Source organism: Acanthochromis polyacanthus, chromosome 6 (genome assembly GCF_021347895.1).
Source record: "Acanthochromis polyacanthus isolate Apoly-LR-REF ecotype Palm Island chromosome 6, KAUST_Apoly_ChrSc, whole genome shotgun sequence".
Taxonomy (NCBI): domain Eukaryota; kingdom Metazoa; phylum Chordata; class Actinopteri; family Pomacentridae; genus Acanthochromis; species Acanthochromis polyacanthus.
The window spans coordinates 2,123,162-2,143,953 of record NC_067118.1 but is presented as its reverse complement, the minus strand read 5'-3'; the positions used below and the strand labels follow the sequence as shown (position 1 = coordinate 2,143,953).

Sequence of the window (20,792 nt, the reverse complement as noted above, 5' to 3'; positions counted from 1 at the left end):
CAACTGAATTTCCCTTCGGGGATGAATAAAGTGATTCTGATTCTGAAAGAATTCGTCCGCAGATACCAAGTGCCATCACAAAACTGTTTACCAAGTCGCCATTCCACAGATGTATGAGGCATGCTTGAGGTCTGTAAAAGCGGAGCTTAATAATGTGGATTTCTTTGCAAGCACCACAGATTTATGGTCCAGTCGTACTACTGAGCCCTACGCCAGTTTTACTGTTCACTTTCTCACAAATGACTTTGAACTGAAAACACGCTGCTTAGAAGTCTCCTACTTTCCAGACTCCCATACCGGTGAAAATATAGCGGCTGCCCTGTGGGATGTGTTGAGGAACTGGGGGTTGCATGAAGAGAAACAAGTGGCTATCACATCGGACAACGGCACTAATATCCAGTATCACAATATATATCGATATTGCAGTTCTTGACACCCATATCGCACATATTTCCAATATCTTGCAGCCCTCGACACCATATTATGAGCCCATCCTCTCTTCCTCACAATGTGTCTCAGTTCATCTTTAACTATTCACCTGAACACTTCATGATGTTCTAAATGTGTAGTGGAGTTAATGATTCCACTTGCCATCTCATATTACATATTTGGTTCCCACGGTGACTACCAGATGTGGCGTGGACGCACAACGTCCGGGCCCCAGCAGACTTGGGGTGTGTTCCATAGATATGATAGTCTTCATATCTACGATGTGTTCCCCCACACTGCGGTCTCAGTCTGCTGTGTCCGGTTGCCGTGGTAAGATGACCAGTTTAAGCTCCGCTAGCAAAATGCTAATTAAGTTTAACCTCTGTGCTGAATAAATTTTGTGTTTTTAGCATTATCTGGAGGTTACCACGTGCACGACTGTGAGAGTAATATCAGTGTGTTTTACCAGCTCCTGCAAATAAACGGCGGATTTGATGCCAATAGGGAGGATGTTCCCAGTTTGATTATCTACACAATGCAAGAGAGAGTACACAACCACTACACATGCTAGAAGTGGAATTCTTCACCATCAAAACACATACACACCTATGGGCTGTAAGGGGATGTGTGGTTTCCAGATGACATCCAGCAGTCTGCGCTGACGATCGATCTCCTCCTGGTACTGGACGATGGTTTTTTCAAACTCTGAGAATATTTCTCCAGCAGCAGCAGTTAGTCTGTCGCTGATCAACTCTCTCAGATACTCAACTGAACACATCGTTACTTTAACACTCTGATATTTCTCATTCATACTATAATACAGCAGTGAAGCTAACTCTGCTCATGCTTCTTTGTTTACATCCGCCGGGTGTCACACTGTGAAGTTCCGGCAGAAACACTGAGTTACTTTCTTCTTCCTCATTGAATTAGGCGGACTAGACGCATCACTGGCGTATTGCTGCCACCTACTGGATGTTACTCACAGTCCTTAAAGAATCCTCGATATTTTCTTTTCTGTGCTTCTTTTAATTGTTCATTTTGTTGTTTGATTTGTAGATTATAGAATTTCACAAAGGGGATTTTTTTAAATATATATATTTTATTTGTTCATGTTATTGTTCAGTTTGCTGACAATTTCACACACACACGTTTGTTTTTGTTTTGTTTAAATGTAGTTTCATGTCCACACACTTCAACAATACAAATAAAGTTACATTTTTTGACAATTTATTTAGAAACATTTTTTTTAAATCTTAAAATATATCTGTATATATATATATATATATATATATATATAAAAACACAATTTTTTTTTTTTTAAAAAAAGCATATAAAGGGGAGGGAAAACTCCCTTTGAACAGGGAAGAAACTCCAGCAGAAGTGGAAGGCCGACAGTCTGCTTCAGCTGGTTGGGTTGACTGGAAAGGGATTGCAGAGAAAATGATCTGCATTCTTTTGTTTTTTTCCTTTTTCCCTTTCTATCATTTTGAAGCGACCAGGTGTTTTTTTTCTACGTCTTCCTGGTCGCTCTGTTCTATCGCTCTTTGCTTGCATCACTTCAGTCTGAAACGTTTAGGACTTCCCTCATTGCCGTCTTCATCCTCATCTCTTTCTCCACAATCGGCAATGTTTGCTGTCCTGAGAATGGACATCCTCGTCGTCTTCTCTTGATCTTTTTCTTGATGCAGCAGGAAGATCACCTGGATCAGCCTCACTGTCTTGGTGATGGACTGGAGCATCGTCATCTTCATCACTGTCATCACTGTCAGTGTCATCAAACTCATCCCACCAGAGGAATCTTCTGCTGGGGGCGTCTTCACCTTCATCCTCCTCCTCACGCTGCCGTCGCCTCGATGCTTCAGGCTGAGGATCATCAGATGCTTCTGCTTCTTGGATAACCTCCACCTCTGGTCTGATTATGTCGTGTTCCACATTGTCCATGATAATGTTGTTCATGTTCTCAGTGAAGTAGCGGTCAAAAATGTGCCTCAGATCGCAGAACAGAGGATCGTCCACTCCGTGATAGGTGACTGTACGGAGCAGTTCCAGCAGCGTACGTGCATACTCTGCAAAGTCAGCCTCCAACATTCGTTCAAGTGTGGCTAGATGAAATGTCAGTCCTGAAAAATCAAATCCACAATTTTGGCACAATTAAGAAGAATCAAGGTCAAAAGCAGCACTTCAATTTTCCTCAATTAGCAAAGAAAACTTATGTAAAATGCTCTAAACTGCCTTTAGAAAAGCAGCTGAATGATGGGTGACAGTGGTGCTGAAAGTTTTCTGTGGTCTGTCCAACAAAAACACCGACTGGTTCAGTGAGATCTCAACTTGAAGAGCTGACTGTCCTTATTCCTAAGCTGCTTTGCTTTGCTTTGATTTCAGTTAAATTCAAATCAAAACACTTCATTACCTCTGCCAGGAGGTCATGTAATCACCAGAGTTTGTTTGTCTGTTTGTCTGTTAACAGCATAACTCAAAAAGTTAAGGATGGATTTTCACCAAATTTTTACAGAATGTCCGGAAGAGCAAAAGTAACAATCGATTAGATTTTGGAGGTGATCACCGTCTGGATCCAGGATTTTTTTTAAGGACTCTGTACAATTGGAGAGATGGCCGCCAGGGGGGATAATGTGACGGAGCGCCGGTGAACGCCCCGTTATTCCCCGGCGACGCATGTCTCTCTCTTTCTCTCCGTGCCGGGGCCAGAGAGTGCGCCACCGTTCCCTGTGCAAATCATGCATCTTTATTTTAATGAACTATTCGCCACCACCGGACTTTTGTGCTGGCTGCGGTCGGCATCCGAGGGTGCCGATGCGCCCCCCACACACACACGCTCACCTGCTAATGCTGCAGCCTGTTGACTCCTCCAGAAACCAAGCCAAACGGCTTTCATGGCACGCCTGAAAAGTGCTGGGTGGCGCGCATTTTCGTGTCGTGTGACGTGGAGCCTTCCATTATTGGAGAGTACAATATTGAATATGTCTCTGGCTGGTTGTAAATCCTGTTTGGGGAGCCAATAATTAATTTCTTTGTTTATTTATGTTTACCACTGAAAGGGGTTGGATTGGAATGATCTGAAATTCGTTATGTGAGGTATTTGGTTCTCTCCCACCTCAGCTGTAGATCTCTGCAGTTCATCCAGAGTGATCATGGGCCTCTTGGCTGCATCTCTGATCAGTCTTCTCCTTGTTGGAGGTGAAAGTTTAGAGGGACGGCCGGGTCTTGGTAGATTTGCAGTGGTCTGATACTCCTTCCATTTCAATATGATTGCTTGCACAGTGCTCCTTGAGATGTTTAAAGCTTGGGTAATCTTTTTGTATCCAAATCCGGCTTTAAACTTCTCCACAACAGTATCTGGGACCTGCCTGGTGTGTTCCTTGGTCTTCATGATGCTCTCTGCACTTTAAACAGAACCCTGAGACTATCACAGAGCAGGTGCATTTATACGGAGCCTTGATTACACACAGGTGGATTCTATTTATCATCATCAGTCATTTAGGACAACATTGGATCATTCAGAGATCCTCACTGAACTTCTGGAGTGAGTTTGCTGCACTGAAAGTAAAGGGGCCCAATAATATTGCACACCCCACTTTTCAGTTTTTTATTTGTTAAAAAAGTATAAAATATCCAATAAATTTCGTTCCACTTCACGATTGTGTCCCAATTGTTGTTGATTCTTGACAAAAAATTAAAATTTTATATCTTTATGTTTGAAGCCTGAAATGTGGCAAAAGGTTGAAAAGTTCAAGGGGACCGAATACTTTCACAAGGCACTGTATGTGTGGTGACTTTTCCATAAGCCCATTGCATTTACAAAATAAAGACAACCGGAGACATCATACTTCTAACTAAAGACCTATTAGTTCATTTAACTTCATTTATTTTTTGTTCTCATTTTCTGCTAGAGCTGAGTGGAAGGGGATGGTGTTGGTTTCATTTAATGTAGTGAACATGAGTTTTCACACCAATTCAATTTTTCATTTGTTTATTTTAGTATTTCTCATGTTAAGTACAGAAGAACTTTCAAAATAAACTTAACTGTACACATGAGTAAATGTACTTCATAACTTTACACCACCAGTGATTGCAGTTTGTGCGTTGTTTTGCTGTTTTCACTGGTTCCTGGATGAGAATGGGACTCGGTCTAATTGTTGATTAAAATCTTTCATTGTTTAATACTTTATGCTCACTTGATATATTTCCTTCCTACTTCATGAGCTGTGGTGAGAAGTAATTCAGTGCATTTACCCAAATAATGTATTTAAATGAAAATTTGACTGGAGAGGATCCATTTCTACAACGATATATTTCCACTTTAATACAGTTCAGAGGGAAATAGACTTTTTCTTCCTTTCGTCCAGTAGGTCTTTAAATCAAATGAACTAGAATGCTTTTTCCGATGATCTTTGGAATTGTTCAGGACGCCACCTCTACAAATGTATGATGACCTTAGAGAGGAGGATGGAGTGTTGATTAAGCTGCCAGTTTATAAAATAACAGCATCAAGTATAAAGCAGTTAAAGCGGGCTCCCAGTCCAACAGCATCAGTAACTCACCAGCAATTATTATTTATATTCGTGAAACACTGACAGAGTCCACTTTCTGACAATGTTACTTTTGATATTTGATATGCATGTTGCTCAAAATACACAAGACTGCTTAAATTAGGTTTTGGTTAAGAATGCTCTGTTAGTGGAGTATTGTTCCTATACGGTCCTCTTATTTCAAGTCTCTTGTAAGTATTTGAATTATTTTTTACTGTTCAAATAAAGTGAATAAAATCTTCATCAGTTTGTTACTGTTGGAACACGATTACTTGTTTTGGTTCACAATGTTGTACATTTTTCCATTTTATGTGAGAATGTACTTGGAGTCTGTATACTATCCCCTGATGGACAAAATTTATACTCACATTATTTATTTTTCAAAAATCCCTTTTGTGACTTCTGTATTTTGAACTATTTATTACTTTAACTTTTTCACTTTGAACTATTTCTTCTTATAATAATAATAATAATAATAATAATAATAATAATAATAATAATAACTTTACTTCAATCAGCAGTCATCAAAAGAGAATATTTTATTTTGAAGGTGGAGGAAGTAAAAACAACATCCAGCGGAAGTGAAGTCAAACCGTTGTTAGCATTAGCTTCGTCAAGCCACTGCTCGTGTATACTGATAAGTGGACGTATTCAAAAGACGGTTGTTTTGTGGTATCTCAGATTAATATTTGATCACTTAAAGTAAAGATGGATTCAGTCCAGAGTCTGAGAGAGTTGATCAACGAGCGACTAACTGCTGCTGCTGAAGAAATATTCACGGAGTTTGAGAAAACCATCGTCCAGTACGAGGAGGAGATCGATCGTCAGCGCAGACTGCTGGATGTCATCTGGAAAGCAGAGAGAAAGTTCCACACAACAGGTTTGTGGAACTGTGATGGTCTGAATGAGCTGATAGAAGTAAAGAGAGGAGCTGCGGTTTGTGTGGATGAAAAGCAGGATAACTTTTACATTTCTTTACCGACTCCACGGTGGTCTTTAACCCTCATGCGGCATACGGATCTGTGACGACCCGAAGGCATCAAAATGCTCTTTAAAAATGTAGTTTCCTTTAATGTAATTACATGAAAATTACAGCAGTTCAGCATAATCAACCTGTTTTTCAAATACAATTGAGTATTCCCCCCCCCCCGTACTGCATCATGGGTAATTTATATGCCACTAAAGGCTTTCCGGGTCCCTATGGACCGTACACTACTAGGTGGCGCTATACGTTACAAAATTGATTTTGGTGTGCTTTCTGGCACAATGCACACATCTATTACCATCCTCTCACTCACCTATACAAAAAAAACATCTCACCCCACCCCCACCCCCCAAAAACATGCACATTCTCACACACACACACACTAGGTTATGCTGTAGGAAAACATTCAAAAAGCATCTGTTACATACAGAGAATTTACATACATTTCCTGGCTTTCTAGCACAATCAAAGAATCAAACTCCACTCTCTCACTCATCCACACACACATCTAACTCTCTACCAACCCCCCCACAAACACTCAAATACACACCTATCCAGCAAATGACTATTGTCTGACAAACACACCCTCCGTACACTTCACACACACAAGCAACAGATAAATTTGTGATTTTTTTCCTTTGAGAGGAGCTGCCTCTCGTGTTCTTCCCACGCACATGCATGTTCACACACACTGACCCGCACCTGCACCTTCAAAGCTGTGCTTTCAGAACCAATCATTGATGTGCCTCCCATACACAAACACTGACATGCAACACCTTCAAAGTTGCAGTATGATAAACAAGTAATAATAACGACTTTGAGTCCCACCCCTTTCCCATGTCTCTCCCGACCATTTTTTTCACTTTGATGCAAGACAGCAAAGTGAAAAGAAGGTTTTCTACAGCAGAAGCTCTTGAACTAATATTTACCCCAGTTAAAGAGGAGGGGCAAACAAAACCGGGTCATATATGACCCGGAAGACAGTTAATGTCAGTATTTGTTGCCATTAGGGCTGGGTATCAATTAGGGATGCACATTTTAAATTTTTTTTATGACCGATAACCGACGTCCTTTAACCGATTAATAACCGTTAACCGATTTAAATGTCCTGTTGAGTGGTTACATGTTGCCACTCCGCCATTCCGACATACCACCGTTTAGACATATCACCATTCCGAAATACCGCTATTCCGACACGCAAACATCCCACCATTCCGGCAAGGCTTTCCATGTAAGGAAATGTGCCTTACTCTGAGTGAGTCACTGAGTCGGTGCTGTCTGGTGCTTAACTGCAGATTTACAATGACAGCAAATACTGATCTAAAATGTAAAAAAATCTACAAGATTTAGATATAATTAACAGTACTGTAGGCTTCAATCGTATTTTATTACTTTTTAAATTATGTCGAGAGCGAGCGCGCAGGTGATTTCTTTAATTGTGTGTTCTGATTAATTTCCAAAATAAAGTTTTAGCATCTGAAATCCGATTTTTAAACAGTTCTGATGGAGCTTAATGTTTATCTGGATGATGCGGCTTCATACCAAACCATTTCACTGTAAATCTGGCCGACCCGTGGTGGTTTTGTGCCACATGCGTAAATGCGCACAAAGATACACACCCTCCCCTACTGTACAACATGAAGGCAACTGGAATTTATCAGTGACTTAAAGTGTCATCTGCAGCGCCGTCATTGATATCTGTAATATTAATGTTGGATATGATGCCAGTGTGCATGAAGACGCACGGGCTCTGTGGAGAGCTCCGCTCCAGCTGGCTGCTGTGACAGGTCACTGACACTGTATTTCTGCTTACAGTCAGTGATCCCTGAGATTCAGACATCAATCTGACATGTTTCAGACTAGCCCGAGTTACATTAAGACCCGTAGGCATATTATGATATTTACAGTTTCAGGAGATTTTAATAATAGATTATTAAATTGGTTTGCGAGGTTGTGGAGTCCATCTGCTTTTAAATCACGTAAAAATCTGAGGCTTTGATGTCTGCCATTTTCATTATTTGACCTCTGTGTTTTAATGTGGATATGCACTGTCGTAGGCTTGTAAAGGAATTGTCGGAATGGTGGGATGCTTTGTTTTTTTTTTATATACCGTCATTCCGACCATAGGACGCAAAAATTGTCAGAATGATGGGACGTTTGAAAGAAATTTAAGTGTTGCCATTTGGACAATTGGGGGCCCTTGTCGGAGTGGAGGGATGTCGGAATGGCGGTTGCCTCCCCTATTTATTTTTATTTTTATTTTTTGAGTGTCTGTGACCCATTCAAAAGTGCCGTGACAAAAAAAATCTTATGGGCTTTATTTATTTTTAAATGTGCAAAAACAGCCAAATAAACATCAACCAAATGAACAAAAACAACAAAATATTAGGATTTTTCTCATCTCAAACACCTGCAGCACTGCTGAACAGAATTAAACATAGAGAGAGAAAAAGGACAACGCTGTAAACGATTCAAAACAGATTGAAATTTGTTTAACTTCAAATAGCCTAGTTGTCAGACTTTCTAATGAACAAAAACAACACCCTGTTAATCAAACAGTGCCGTGCAGCATACAAAGTTATATCTATCTATAATGGCACGAAGTCCTCCCGTGTAACCAAGGAAATAAGTCTGACCTGTGTATCAAAATAATTTAAATGAAATAAATAGCCATAGCCACCACAAAAAATATAAATATAGCAATAGCCACCAGATAAACAAAACTTACATACACATGAATCCACTCGGTGCTACAAAAAAACTCTCCTTTTTTAACGAGCTTTTCAGCCCTCAAAATAAAATAAATGGGCTCGGCCAACCCCAGTCTTCTCTCGCCATAGCGGACTTGTTTTCCTTTTACCGGTTTTTATTAAGAAAAAGCAGCATGTTGACATGCTCTGGGGTCAGCCTGGTGCGCAGCCTGTTTACCGTGAGACCCACAGCGGAGAATATGCGCTCAGATGGGACCGATGTCCCAGGAATACACAGGTAGCGCCGGGCCAGTATGGCCAGCCTCGGGAAGCGCGTCTGTTGGATTTTCCACCACTCAAGGGGGTCAGTGTCCAGTGATGGTAGATTGTCTCTCATGTAGGTGTCCACCTCTGCTTCTGGATCATCTCCTTGTTTAGGAGAGCTGTAGTCATCTCCCAGGAGCAACGTCATGGCACTGTCCTGGCGGCGCGGGACTCCAGCCTGGGCAGAAGGCACCGCTGTGTCTTCATTCTCCGCGGCAGCACAACTTGCCCCTTCTTCACCTGCAGCAACAGGCTCATCTTCATCATTTCCAGCGGTTGCTGCTATGTTAGCACAGAGTTCAAGTAGTTTTGCTTTTGTGGCTTCTTTTTCCCCTGAAGAAATAAACCTGAGATGTTTATGCCGTGGATCCAGGACCGAGGCGATCAGTGCTGGTTTGGTCACCAACTCGTCCATCCCCACCTGTGGTGAAAAATATAATTAATGACCTTTTTAATTCATATCAAAACATTGCGTAATAACAATAATAATAATAATAATTAGCTCACCCCCATGCGGTCACACAAGGACTGTCGCACCTTCGCCTTGAACTCTTTAACTCTCGGGCTGTCATCTTCAGCGCTGATCAGGTGTTTGTTGATAAGGCTGAAGGTGATGGGATAAATGTTCTTTTTTAAGATATTTAAGTAGGTGTGTGTGGGTGTGAATGTGTGTGAATGGTTGGGGGGTGGGGGGTCACTTTTATTTTGGTATTATGTGGTGAAAAACAGGTGTAAAATGTTTTCTTTGTAACGCTGTTGGACTGACTCCAGGAAGAGTAGCTGCACATGTTGCAGCTAATGGAGTTCAGAATAAATACAAATACAAATACAAATTTACCGCCAGCTGCAGTGTATGTGCAAAACGGGATCGAGTCCCAGCTGACCCGTCCGGGAGAGTTGGCTGCCACGATGTTGCGCGCATTGTCGTGGACGCACGCGGACACTTTCCCACTAAGTCCCCACGTCTCCACTGCATCAACCAGTTTAGCGGTGAGGTTATCGGCTGTGTGTCTACCTGGCATGCTCTGTGTTAACAGGACGGCAGAATTAACTTTCCAGTACTCATCGATATAGTGACATGTAATTGTCACGTAGCTCTCTGCTGTGAGCGCGGTCCAGCAGTCCGTTGTAATAGCTATGAACTTAGTACTTGCAAGTCGCGTTTTCAGTTCTTTTTTCCTCTCCTCAAAACGAGCCTCTAATCGTCGAGTAATGGTCGGTCTTGATGGAATTTGGTAATTAGGCTCGATATAGCCCATTAGCTCCTAGACCCCTTCACTACTGACCACACTGATGGGCAAAATGTCTTTTTCCACCATTGAACAGATTTTTTCCGTTATCTTCTCAGACCGCCGCGCATCACACATTCTCCCGGCCATCATGGAGGGCAAAGTTAGCTGCGATGGTCCTCCATCGTCTGATCCTGGATGCTTGTTTCTTAAGTGGTACTGCATTGTACTTGTACTGCTGGAGTATTTCAGTGCTGTACCGCATAATTTGCAAATGACCTCCTCCCCTTTCCGGTCGAAATTGTCCCACACAGAACTCCTTTTTGCTCTCTTCATCTTTGCTGTAAAGTGGGCTGTGGTGGAAAGCATGTGTTGGCATGCTTTGCACCTGTCAACATGCCCCCATGAGTTGATTGACTTATGTAACTAAAAAACAAAATTAACCGATAGTATTAATCGGTCAAAGTTCCTGTTATCAGTTAACGGTTAAACAGTTAACCATGTGCATCCCTAGTATCAATCTAAAAGTTTTGATTCCGATACCTTCACTTCGATACCAGTTCTTCAACGATACTTTTTTCGATACCAGTTTTACAATATATACTCTTAACAGAATGAAAATTGCATTACACATTACTTTTCACATCTTGAGTTTAATTTTCCAGTGATTTCCAGTGCAAAAGAACATTTGCAAGCAATGTACAGTTCAGTACATACTGAGCCACCTTCGGCCCCGGACCCTTCCTGGCCGACCCGGAGCCGGTTGCGGCGCACTGCCGCGGAGGAAATGTGCCCGGCAGGGGACGGCCCGCACCCGGCGAGAGGTCCCGCGAGGGGATCCTCCCGCACCGAGCGGGCGCCCCCGGGCGGACTGCGCACTATTGGCGTCCATTTTACAAAAGTAGAGCCACGTTTTAGACCTCAGAGGCATCTTTTCCCACTTCGACGACACGCTACACAACTGCAGTAAAGTCAATGTACCTAACGTGAAACCTGTCTGTGAATGGGCAGCATGTTTTTTTCGGGCTTGCCGCAATCACATGTAATGTTACAGCCAATCACAGGTTTGCTTTATCATAATCACGTGATAAGTACCGGAACATGGAACCGAAAGACGAGGCTTATTTTGATACTCATTAGTACCGAAACATTTCGATCGGTGCCATTGAAGAACCGAAGTTCGGTACTCAGCCCTAGTTGCCATTCAAAAATTTTGAAAGGGTTAAAAAAAATGTTTCATCTGAACTTCAACATATACCCTTCTCTAAAAATCCATAACATTAAATTGGACCTCAGAAATCCTAATTTGTAATTATTGCTGTTCTTAACACCAAAAATATACATAATTTTATGCAAATTAGGTAAATGATGTCATACAATTTTAAAAAAGTGTAAAAATTAATTTCAGTCAGTTGGAGGGAAGTTGACAAATCAGGTGAAACATAGAATTTGTAGATAATTTTAATGTACATGCCATATATGAGTCAAACAAAACCGGGTCATAATGACCCGGAAGACAGTTAATGTAAAGTATTTGTTGCCATTCAAAAACTTTGAAAGGGTTAAAAAAATTATTTTGTCTGAACTTCAACATATGGGCCTCACTAAAAATACATAATATTGTATTGGACCTCCGAAATAATAATTTGTAATTATTGTTTTTTTTCACTCAAAATATGTATATTTTTATGCAAATTAGGTAAATGATGTCATATAATTTTTACAAAGTGTTAAGATTTGTTTCAATCAGTTGGAGGGACGTTGACATATAAGGTGAAACACTGAATTTGTGGATAATTTGGATCTACATGGTATATGAGTCATACAAAAGCGCGTCATATATGACCTGGAAGGCCTTTAAGAGGTATTCAAAACGAATACCGCATGAAGGTTAAATTTCAGGGTTCATAATAATCCCAAAGAAAAGAGGCAAACATCAACTCACTTTCTTTAGTGGCTGAATATAAACAATTGTCCTAATGAAGTGTGAAAGCCATGTTTTGCATTGTAGTGCACATTAATTTCTTGTTAATTTCTCCAATGCTATATATGCCACACTTTTAAGTCCTGATGTTCCTTAAAGGGGACAACCTTAGCTCTAAAATGATGTCACATTTGTGGAGGTGTGTCTTTCCAACTCCATTTGTGGGTCTTTTCAAAATGGCAGTCAGCCCATTGAGCACATTTTACGACAGGAAGAAAAGCAAGGAAGATATTGATATTTAAATTGTTTTTTTGATGCTATATTTTGACTGCTTATAATAAATAAAATTCTAAAAAGTATTTTGAGTGTGTTTTCAGAGATTGGATTAGTTATTTTCAGAGGAAAAACAATTGATTTATGAACGTACACTGCAGTGCACGTCAGGACTTTGGACTTCTGTTGACTTCACTTTTATCTTTAGTAAACAGGTGTTTGACAGAGGCAGAGGTAATTCTTCAGAGAATCATTAAGGGAGATTCAGAGCTAAACCTTTCAGAAGATGACAGCCCAGTGGTTGAGACAGGAGAGGGTGAGAAAAAAAACAAATCTAACTGCCTCATCAGATGTCATCGATGAAGACACCTCATTGTTGGCATCTGATGAAGCATCTGATAAAGCTGTTTGGAAATTAGTTGTTGTTGTTAATGGCCAAGCCTAGTGCCCTCTTTGACTAGTGGATGTGGACATTTAATCAGTTCTTCATTAGCCTATGACCAGCCTTGCCCCAAATTATTGTGGTACATACAGTGCCTTGTGAAAGTATTCGGCCCCCTTGAACTTTTCAAACTTTCGCCACATTTCAGGCTTCAAACATAAAGATATAAAATTTTAATTTTTTGTCAAGAGTCAACAACAATTGGGACACAATCGTGAAGTGGAATGAAATTTATTGGATATTTTATACTTTTTAACAAATAAAAACCTGAAAAGTGGGGTATGCAATATTATTCGGCCCCTTTACTTTCAGTGCAGCAAACTCACTCCAGAAGTTCAGTGAGGATCTCTGAATGATCCAATGTTGTCCTAAATGACTGATGATGATAAATAGAATCCACCTGTGTGTAATCAAGTCTCCGTATAAATGCACCTGCTCTGTGATAGTCTCAGGGTTCTGTTTAAAGTGCAGAGAGCATCATGAAGACCAAGGAACACACCAGGCAGGTCCCAGATACTGTTGTGGAGAAGTTTAAAGCCGGATTTGGATACAAAAAGATTTCCCAAGCTTTAAACATCTCAAGGAGCACTGTGCAAGCAATCATATTGAAATGGAAGGAGTATCAGATCACTGCAAATCTACCAAGACCCGGCCGTCCCTCTAAACTTTCACCTGGAACAAGGAGAAGACTGATCAGAGATGCAGCCAAGAGGCCCATGATCACTCTGGATGAACTGCAGAGATCTACAGCTGAGGTGGGAGAGTCTGTCCATAGGACAACAATCAGTCGTACACTGCACAAATCTGGCCTTTATGGAAGAGTGGCAAGAAGAAAGCCATTTCTCAAAGATATCCATAAAAAGTCTGGTTTGAAGTTTGCCACAAGCCACCTGGGAGACACACCAAACATGTGGAAGAAGGTGCTCTGGTCACATGAAACCAAAATCAGACTTTTTGGCCACAATGCAAAACGATATGTTTGGCGTAAAAGCAACACAGCTCATCACCCTGAACACACCATCCCCACTGTCAAACATGGTGGTGGCAGCCTCATGGTTTGGACCTGCTTTTCTTCAGCAGGGACAGGGAAGATGGTTAAAATTGATGGGAAGATGAATGGAGCCAAATACAGGAGCATTCTGGAAGAAAACCTGTTGGAGTCTGCAAAAGACCTGAGACTGGGACGGAGATTTATCTTCCAACAGGACAATGATCCAAAACATAAAGCCAAATCTACAATGGAATGGTTCACAAATAAACGTATCCAGGTGTTAGAATGGCCAAGTCAAAGTCCAGACCTGAATCCAATCCAGAATCTGTGGGCAGAGCTGAAGACTGCTGTTCACAAACGCTCTCCATCCAACCTCACTGAGCTCGAGCTGTTTTGCAAGGAAGAATGGGCAAGAATTTCAGTCTTTCGATGTGCAAAACTGATAGAGACATACCCCAAATGACTTGCAGCTGTAATTGCAGCAAAAGGTGGCGCTACAAAGTATTAATGCAAGGGGGCCGAATAATATTGCACGCCCCACTTTCAGGTTTTTATTTGTTAAAATTTAAAATATCCAATAAATTTCGTTCCACTTCACGATTGTGTCCCACTTGTTGTTGATTCTTGACAAAAAATTAAAATTTTATATCTTTATGTTTGAAGCCTGAAATGTGGCGAAAGGTTGAAAAGTTCAAGGAGGCCGAATACTTTCATAAGGCACTGTATCTCATGAAGCCATCAGGGAGTTTCACGTCTTTTTGTGGTTGACCACAACCGTTGCCACACATCCTTTTGGCTAGTGCAAAGTCAGTGTGAATTGTTATTGTGAAGTTTTAATGTATGTTTAAAAAAATCTGTTCATACACACGTGGACAAAATTGTTGGTACTCCTCAGTTAAAGAAGGAAAAACCCACAATTCTCACTGAAATCACTTGAAACTCACAAAAGTAACAATAAATAAAAATTTATTGAAAATTAAATAATCAAAAACAGCCATTACTTTTGAATTGTTGATTAACATAATTATTTTAAAAAAACAAACTAATGAAACAGGCCTGGACAAAAATGATGGTACCTCTATAAAAGATTGAAAACTATTTGACCAGAGTGACATGATTAACTCAGGTGTGTCATTTAATTGACATCACAGGTGTTTCCAAACTCATAATCAGTCAGTCTGCCTATTTAAAGGGAGACAAGTAGTCACCCTGCTGTTTGGTGAAAAGGTGTGTACCACACTGAACATGGACAACAGAAAGCGAAGGAGAGAATTGTCCCAGGACATCCGAAAAAAAATGATAGACAAACATCTTAAAGGTAAAGGCTATAAGACCATCTCTAAACAGCTTGAAGTTCCTGTGACAACAGTGGCTCATATTATTCAGAAGTTCAAGACCCACGGGACAGTAGCCAACCTCCCTGGACGTGGCCGCAAGAGGAAAATTGATGACAAATTGAAGAGACGGATCGTTGGAATTGTATCCAAAGAGCCCAGAGCAACCTCCAAAGAAATTAAAGGTGAACTCCAAGGCCAAGGTACATCAGTGTCAGATCGCACCATTCGTCGTCGTTTGAGCCAAAGTGGACTTCATGGGAGACGACCAAGGAGGACACCACTGCTGAAAAAAACTCATAAAAAAGCCAGACTGGAATTTGCAAAAATGCATGTTGACAAGCCACAAAGCTTCTGGGAGAATGTCCTTTGGACAGATGAGACCAAACTGGAGCTTTTTGGTAAGGCACATCAACTCTATGTTCATAGACTCAAAAACCAAGCATACGAAGAAAAGAACACTGTCCCTACGGTGAAACATGGAGGAGGCTCAGTAATGTTTTGGGGCTGCTTTGCTGCATCTGGCACAGGGTGTCTTGAAAGTGTGCAAGGTACGATGAAATCTGAAGACTATCAAGGCATTCTGGAGAGAAATGTGCTGCCTAGTGTCAGAAAGCTTGGTCTCAGTCGCAGGTCATGGGTCTTCCAACAGGACAACGATCCAAAACACACAGCCAAAAACACCCAAGAATGGCTGAGAGAAAAGCGTTGGACTATTCTAAAGTGGCCTTCTATGAGCCCAGATCTGAATCCCATTGAACATATGTGGAAGGAGCTGAAACATGCCATTTGGAGAAGACACCCATCAAACCTGAGACAACTGGAGCTGTTTGCTCATGAGGAGTGGGCCAAAATACCTGTTGACAGCTGCAGAACGCTCATTGACAAATACAGAAATCGTTTAATTGCAGTGATTGCCTCAAAAGGTTGTGCAACAAAATATTAAGTTATGGGAACCATCATTTTTGTCCAGCCCTATTTCATTAGTTTGTTTTTTTAAATAATTATGTTAATCAACAATTCAAAAGTGATGGCTGATTTTGATTATTTAATTTTCAATAAATTTTTATTTATTGTTACTTTTGTGAGTTTCAAGTGATTTCAGTGAGAATTGTGGGTTTTTCCTTCTTTAACTGAGGGGTACCAACAGTTTTGTCCACGTGTGTACATGTTTTATTTAAGAAGATTCCAGATGAGCTATTTTCATAATCAGCTTATTTACTTTGTGAATGTTTCACATTCAGCATCAGTGATGTCGTATCATCCACTACAGTGCACGTTATAAAATGTTGATAAAGTTAAGTTTTAAAACAAAATCTTTGCAATATGTTCTTTACCACCCCAAACCCTTCATTTAAGTTAAATAAAAAATAAAAAAGACAAAACTTTTTTCCCTCGATCTCAGGAGGATGTGGTGGTTTAAGACGCACGAAATGTACAGAAAGTATTTTTCTTTGTGAATGCTGCCTTTTCTATTTTTGTCTTTTCCTCCACGTCAAACCCAACTCATTCCCTCTGACACACTGACAAATATATTACTACATACTTCATGAGGACTTACTAAGTGATCAATTATGTGTAGTAATTGATCAATTATTTGCAGTCACTCTTCAGTTATTCTTAGTTTTTGACCAGTGGGTGTGTTGTAAATATCAGTACATTTCCACAATGTAAAAGTCCTTCTGTCTATTTCATGTACATTTAAGTAAAACATGTTATATGTGGATAAGAGAAAACAATATTACCAAAGGAAAACAGACCACTTCAGTGGTCGGAAAATGTGACTTGAACAGTTCCTTGTGATGATAATAACTTCTGTTCAGCCACCAAATATTAGAGGTCACATTATTCCAATTACTACTATTATGCATAAGTGACCGTTTCTGAGTAAAACAGAAGAAAATACAAATGAAACAATTACATTCATTGATTCCAGGTATTACAGCAGTGTAACATGTTTACATGATGTATTGAGAATATTGTACAGTATAACTAGGATGGAACATAAGTGTGGTACAGTGTAAGATGAACTGTAGTAGTATTAAAACAGTTTCAAAACAACACATCAGGTCAAAAACATCAATCCAGAATGGCTCACAAACAGTTGGAAGCAGAAGAATTTTAATTGTAATTTATGTCAACATTGTGCCATGCTGCACAGAAGACATTTGTGAGTTTTCTTTACTTCTAGTCATGGTTGTGCTGTTTCCACGGAGATGCAGGATTTTATTTTGCATTGAAAAACAAGCCCACAATGAGGAAAAATGTGACGGGAGCAAAAACTACCGAGACAGTGCTTGGGCTTCAGAGGGTTAACGATATTTGTTCTGATGTGTGTGACCTATCGTCACCTTCAGCAACCTTTTTCTACCTTTCCCTTCCAGATCTTCTACAACAAAATGTCCAGGAGGAGAATGTTCTTGCTGAGCAGAATCTCTGCAACCAGGAGAGGAACTCCAATCTGGACCAGGAGGACCCGGAGCCTCCACAGATGAAAGAGGAGCAGGAAGAACTGCGCACCAGTCAGGAGGGAGAGCAGCTTGTACTGATGGAAGAGGCTGATGCACTGGTTCAGGGCAACTCCAACTGTGAAGAAATATTTGGAGTTTCTGATAAACGGCTCGGCCAGTTGGATGAAGACATCGATGATCAGCACATGCTGAAGGATATGATCTGGAAGCCCCGAATAATATTACACAGAATTGGTATGTAAAACAATGATTTTCTTAATGAACTAACAGAGGAATGTGACTAATGTAAGATCCTAACTAGAACTCTTGAGTTACATTAATTTAGAGACAGAAATTCTGCTGTTGCATCTTAACTCATTGACATTTACTTGAACTGTCTATTTGGGGCCTTGCCGTTGCCTGGATACATCAACGCGTCTGTCATTGTTTCATTTTTGTTCATTGATTTGTGCCAGCACTGTGCTATTCTGCGCAGGTGTAATTTCAGAACTTTCTCTACTTGTAGTCCTGGTGGTGCTGTTTCCACAGAGATACAAGACTTTGTATTGCTGTTAAGGATGAGCCCACTGTGAGGAACAATGTGACTGCCCAGACAGGGTTTGAGGGTCAGAGGGTTAAATGTCTTCTCTCGGATGTTTGTTTCCTCATATTAGTAAAAAGAATAGTAATAAATTCTATTTAAAGGCACCTTTCTCACATTGTGAGAAGGGTGGTTGAACAGTGTCCTTCACTCAAAGACACTGTTCATACAAACGTTTTCATATATAGAAAATACGTATTAAAAACAATCTGACCATTCTGGTGGTCAGGAGATTAAAGGTCTTCTCTCAGATGTTTGTTTCCTTATTATCATGTTAACTAGGGTGACCATACGTCCTCTTTTGCCCGGACAGGTCCTCTTTTGAGAGGCTGTCCGGTTTGTCCGGCCGACGTTTATAAAGTCCTTCAAATGTCCGGGTTTTTGATCTTGCCTAGCTGGAGCGCGTCACAAACCAGTGTATTTATCATTCACGTTGAATGGTTTCTTTGGAAAAAAAATTTTCTCGCGCGAGCTGGAAGTGTGTCCTCTTTTCAGAGAAACAGAATATGGTCACCCTATGTTAATAACTTTTTTCATGTGTCCTGCTGTCCTTTCAGACCACCAACATCAAGATGTCTGTAAAGAGGGGAATGGTCTCGCTAATCAGCATCTCTGTAACCAGGAGAACAAGTTTCGTCTGGACCAGAAAGAGGCAGAACCTCCACAGATAAAAGAGGACCAGGAGGAACTGTGCACCAGTCAGCAGGGAGAGCAGCTTGTACTGAATCAAGCGACTGACACTTTTCTATCGATTTCAACTGATATGGACAGTGACCTCAGTGAACTCAAACCAAACAGTGACCACCTCTTCTCTTACAATTCAACAGTAGCTGAGAGCCCACATCAGGACGGAAGCAAGCTTGTAGCCTCACGTTCAACTAGAAATGAAACACCAAAACCAAAGAGTCATAGCAGTTGCAATGTAGCCAAGTCTTCAATGTCAGAACATCACTGTGATGTTGATACTAGTATAATAAAATGTGATGTTTTTGGAAACATTTTTCAGAATAAGCACCAAATCAAGCAACATCACCAAATCCACAAAGGTGTAAAACCAAATGATTGCAATGCATGCGGGAAAAGTTTTAGTTCATGGTCTCACCTGAAAGCCCATATGAGTATTCACACCAGTGAGAAACGATTTTCTTGTGAAAAATGTGGGAAACGTTTCCGCCAAAATGGTCATCTGACTGTCCACATGAGAACTCACACAGGTGAGAAGCCATTTTCTTGTGAAAGATGTGGGAAAAGTTTCAATCGAAGTAGCAGTGTGACTGTCCACATGAGAACTCACACAGGTGAGAAGCCGTATTCTTGTGAAAGATGTGGGAAAAGTTTTAGTGAACGTTGTAAGCTGACTGTCCACATGAGAATTCACACAGGTGAGAAGCCATATTCTTGTGAAACATGTGGGAAAAGTTTCAATCAAAATAGCAGTCTGACTGTTCACATGAGAACTCACACAGGTGAGAAGCCATATTCTTGTGAAACATGTGGGAAAAGTTTCAATCGGCGTGGGCATCTCACTGCCCACATGGATACTCACACAGAGTCTTCACTTTTCATGTGTTGATAAATTTGTATATTATCTCCAACCGGATGAAATGAAATCTTACGTTTGTTAATAATGGCTCCATAGGGCAGCATATACAACAGACTGGGTTCAAAATGGAACCTCATGGTACCCAACAAGTGAGTTTGAGGACAATGACTTCAGTCCATGGCCATGAACTGTTCAAGATGTCATATAAGGATTCTCTGATTCATTGTCGAGGCAGCAGTCAGGACGAGAATCATCAGAACAGCAGTGACTCATTAAAAACTGTTGAAAGAGCTGTTTCAGATCTGTGACGTGGTTTAAAACCAGGCAGTTTTTTTTCCATGATAATTAAAACATCTGTGAGCATGAATAAAGGTTTGTACATTTGTGGACTTATTCTTTGCCTCACTATAACTGAGAACAGCCTCACAAATTGTCTGTGTACTGACTCTGATCAAACATGACTTCAGCAGATTAGACTACACATTGATCAGGCAAAACATTCTGACCACTAACAGGTGAACAGAATAACACTGATTATCTCTTCATCATGGCACCTGTTCGAGTTGAATCTATTAACCCTGACAAGGCCATATTTCTGGAGAAGTACATATATACTAAAACCACCTAATCCATAAAAATATCGATCAAGTCTTGCGAGGTCGCATTGTCGTAGACGTTCGTTATTATGAATTTCGGCCGTGTTATTACGGTACATGGCCCCGATAAAAGCTTCGTAATTGCAGCGTTGTTATAATGGCTCATACAGCTTCATCGTTTGAAATCAGCAAATTTGGGGCCAATGTTTATATCTTACCAAAGATACGGGTGTGTGCATATTTTATGTTAATTAGCAATCATAAGTCACAAGTGTTGAGGCGAGAATGTTCGGTTTCGGCTGTGTGTACGAGTAAGTGTGAACAGAGTATACTCGGTCCCGGCTTTTTAAGGGTTAAGCAGCATTTTGTCCTCAAACATGGCTGTTAGAAGCAGGAAAAATGGGCAAGCATAAGGCTTTGAGGCAGTTTGACAA

At 40.6% G+C, this 20,792-nt stretch overlaps 2 protein-coding genes across 6 annotated transcripts in view; one reads left to right on the top strand and one right to left on the bottom strand.

Moving 5' to 3' along the window:
• Positions 1 to 20,792, bottom strand: part of LOC110971346 (gastrula zinc finger protein XlCGF57.1-like) — a 56,170-nt gene that overhangs the window by 7,131 nt on the left and 28,247 nt on the right. Inside the window, exon 1 of one of the 5 annotated variants that reach the window (XM_051949504.1) lies at positions 1,036 to 1,346. The exons of the other annotated variants lie outside the window; for them this stretch is intronic. The gene's annotated coding sequence lies outside the window, so the exon portion shown is untranslated. Of the gene's footprint in view, positions 1 to 1,035; positions 1,347 to 20,792 lie in introns of those variants that run through there. 5 annotated transcript variants of the gene reach the window in all.
• Positions 5,554 to 20,155, top strand: LOC127534402 (zinc finger protein 180-like). The gene is made up of 3 exons (XM_051949506.1): positions 5,554 to 5,856; positions 17,553 to 17,873; positions 18,777 to 20,155. The coding sequence occupies exons 1-3, from the start codon at positions 5,685 to 5,687 to the stop codon at positions 19,790 to 19,792; spliced, it is 1,509 nt and encodes a 502-aa protein (XP_051805466.1). The 5' UTR covers positions 5,554 to 5,684; the 3' UTR covers positions 19,793 to 20,155.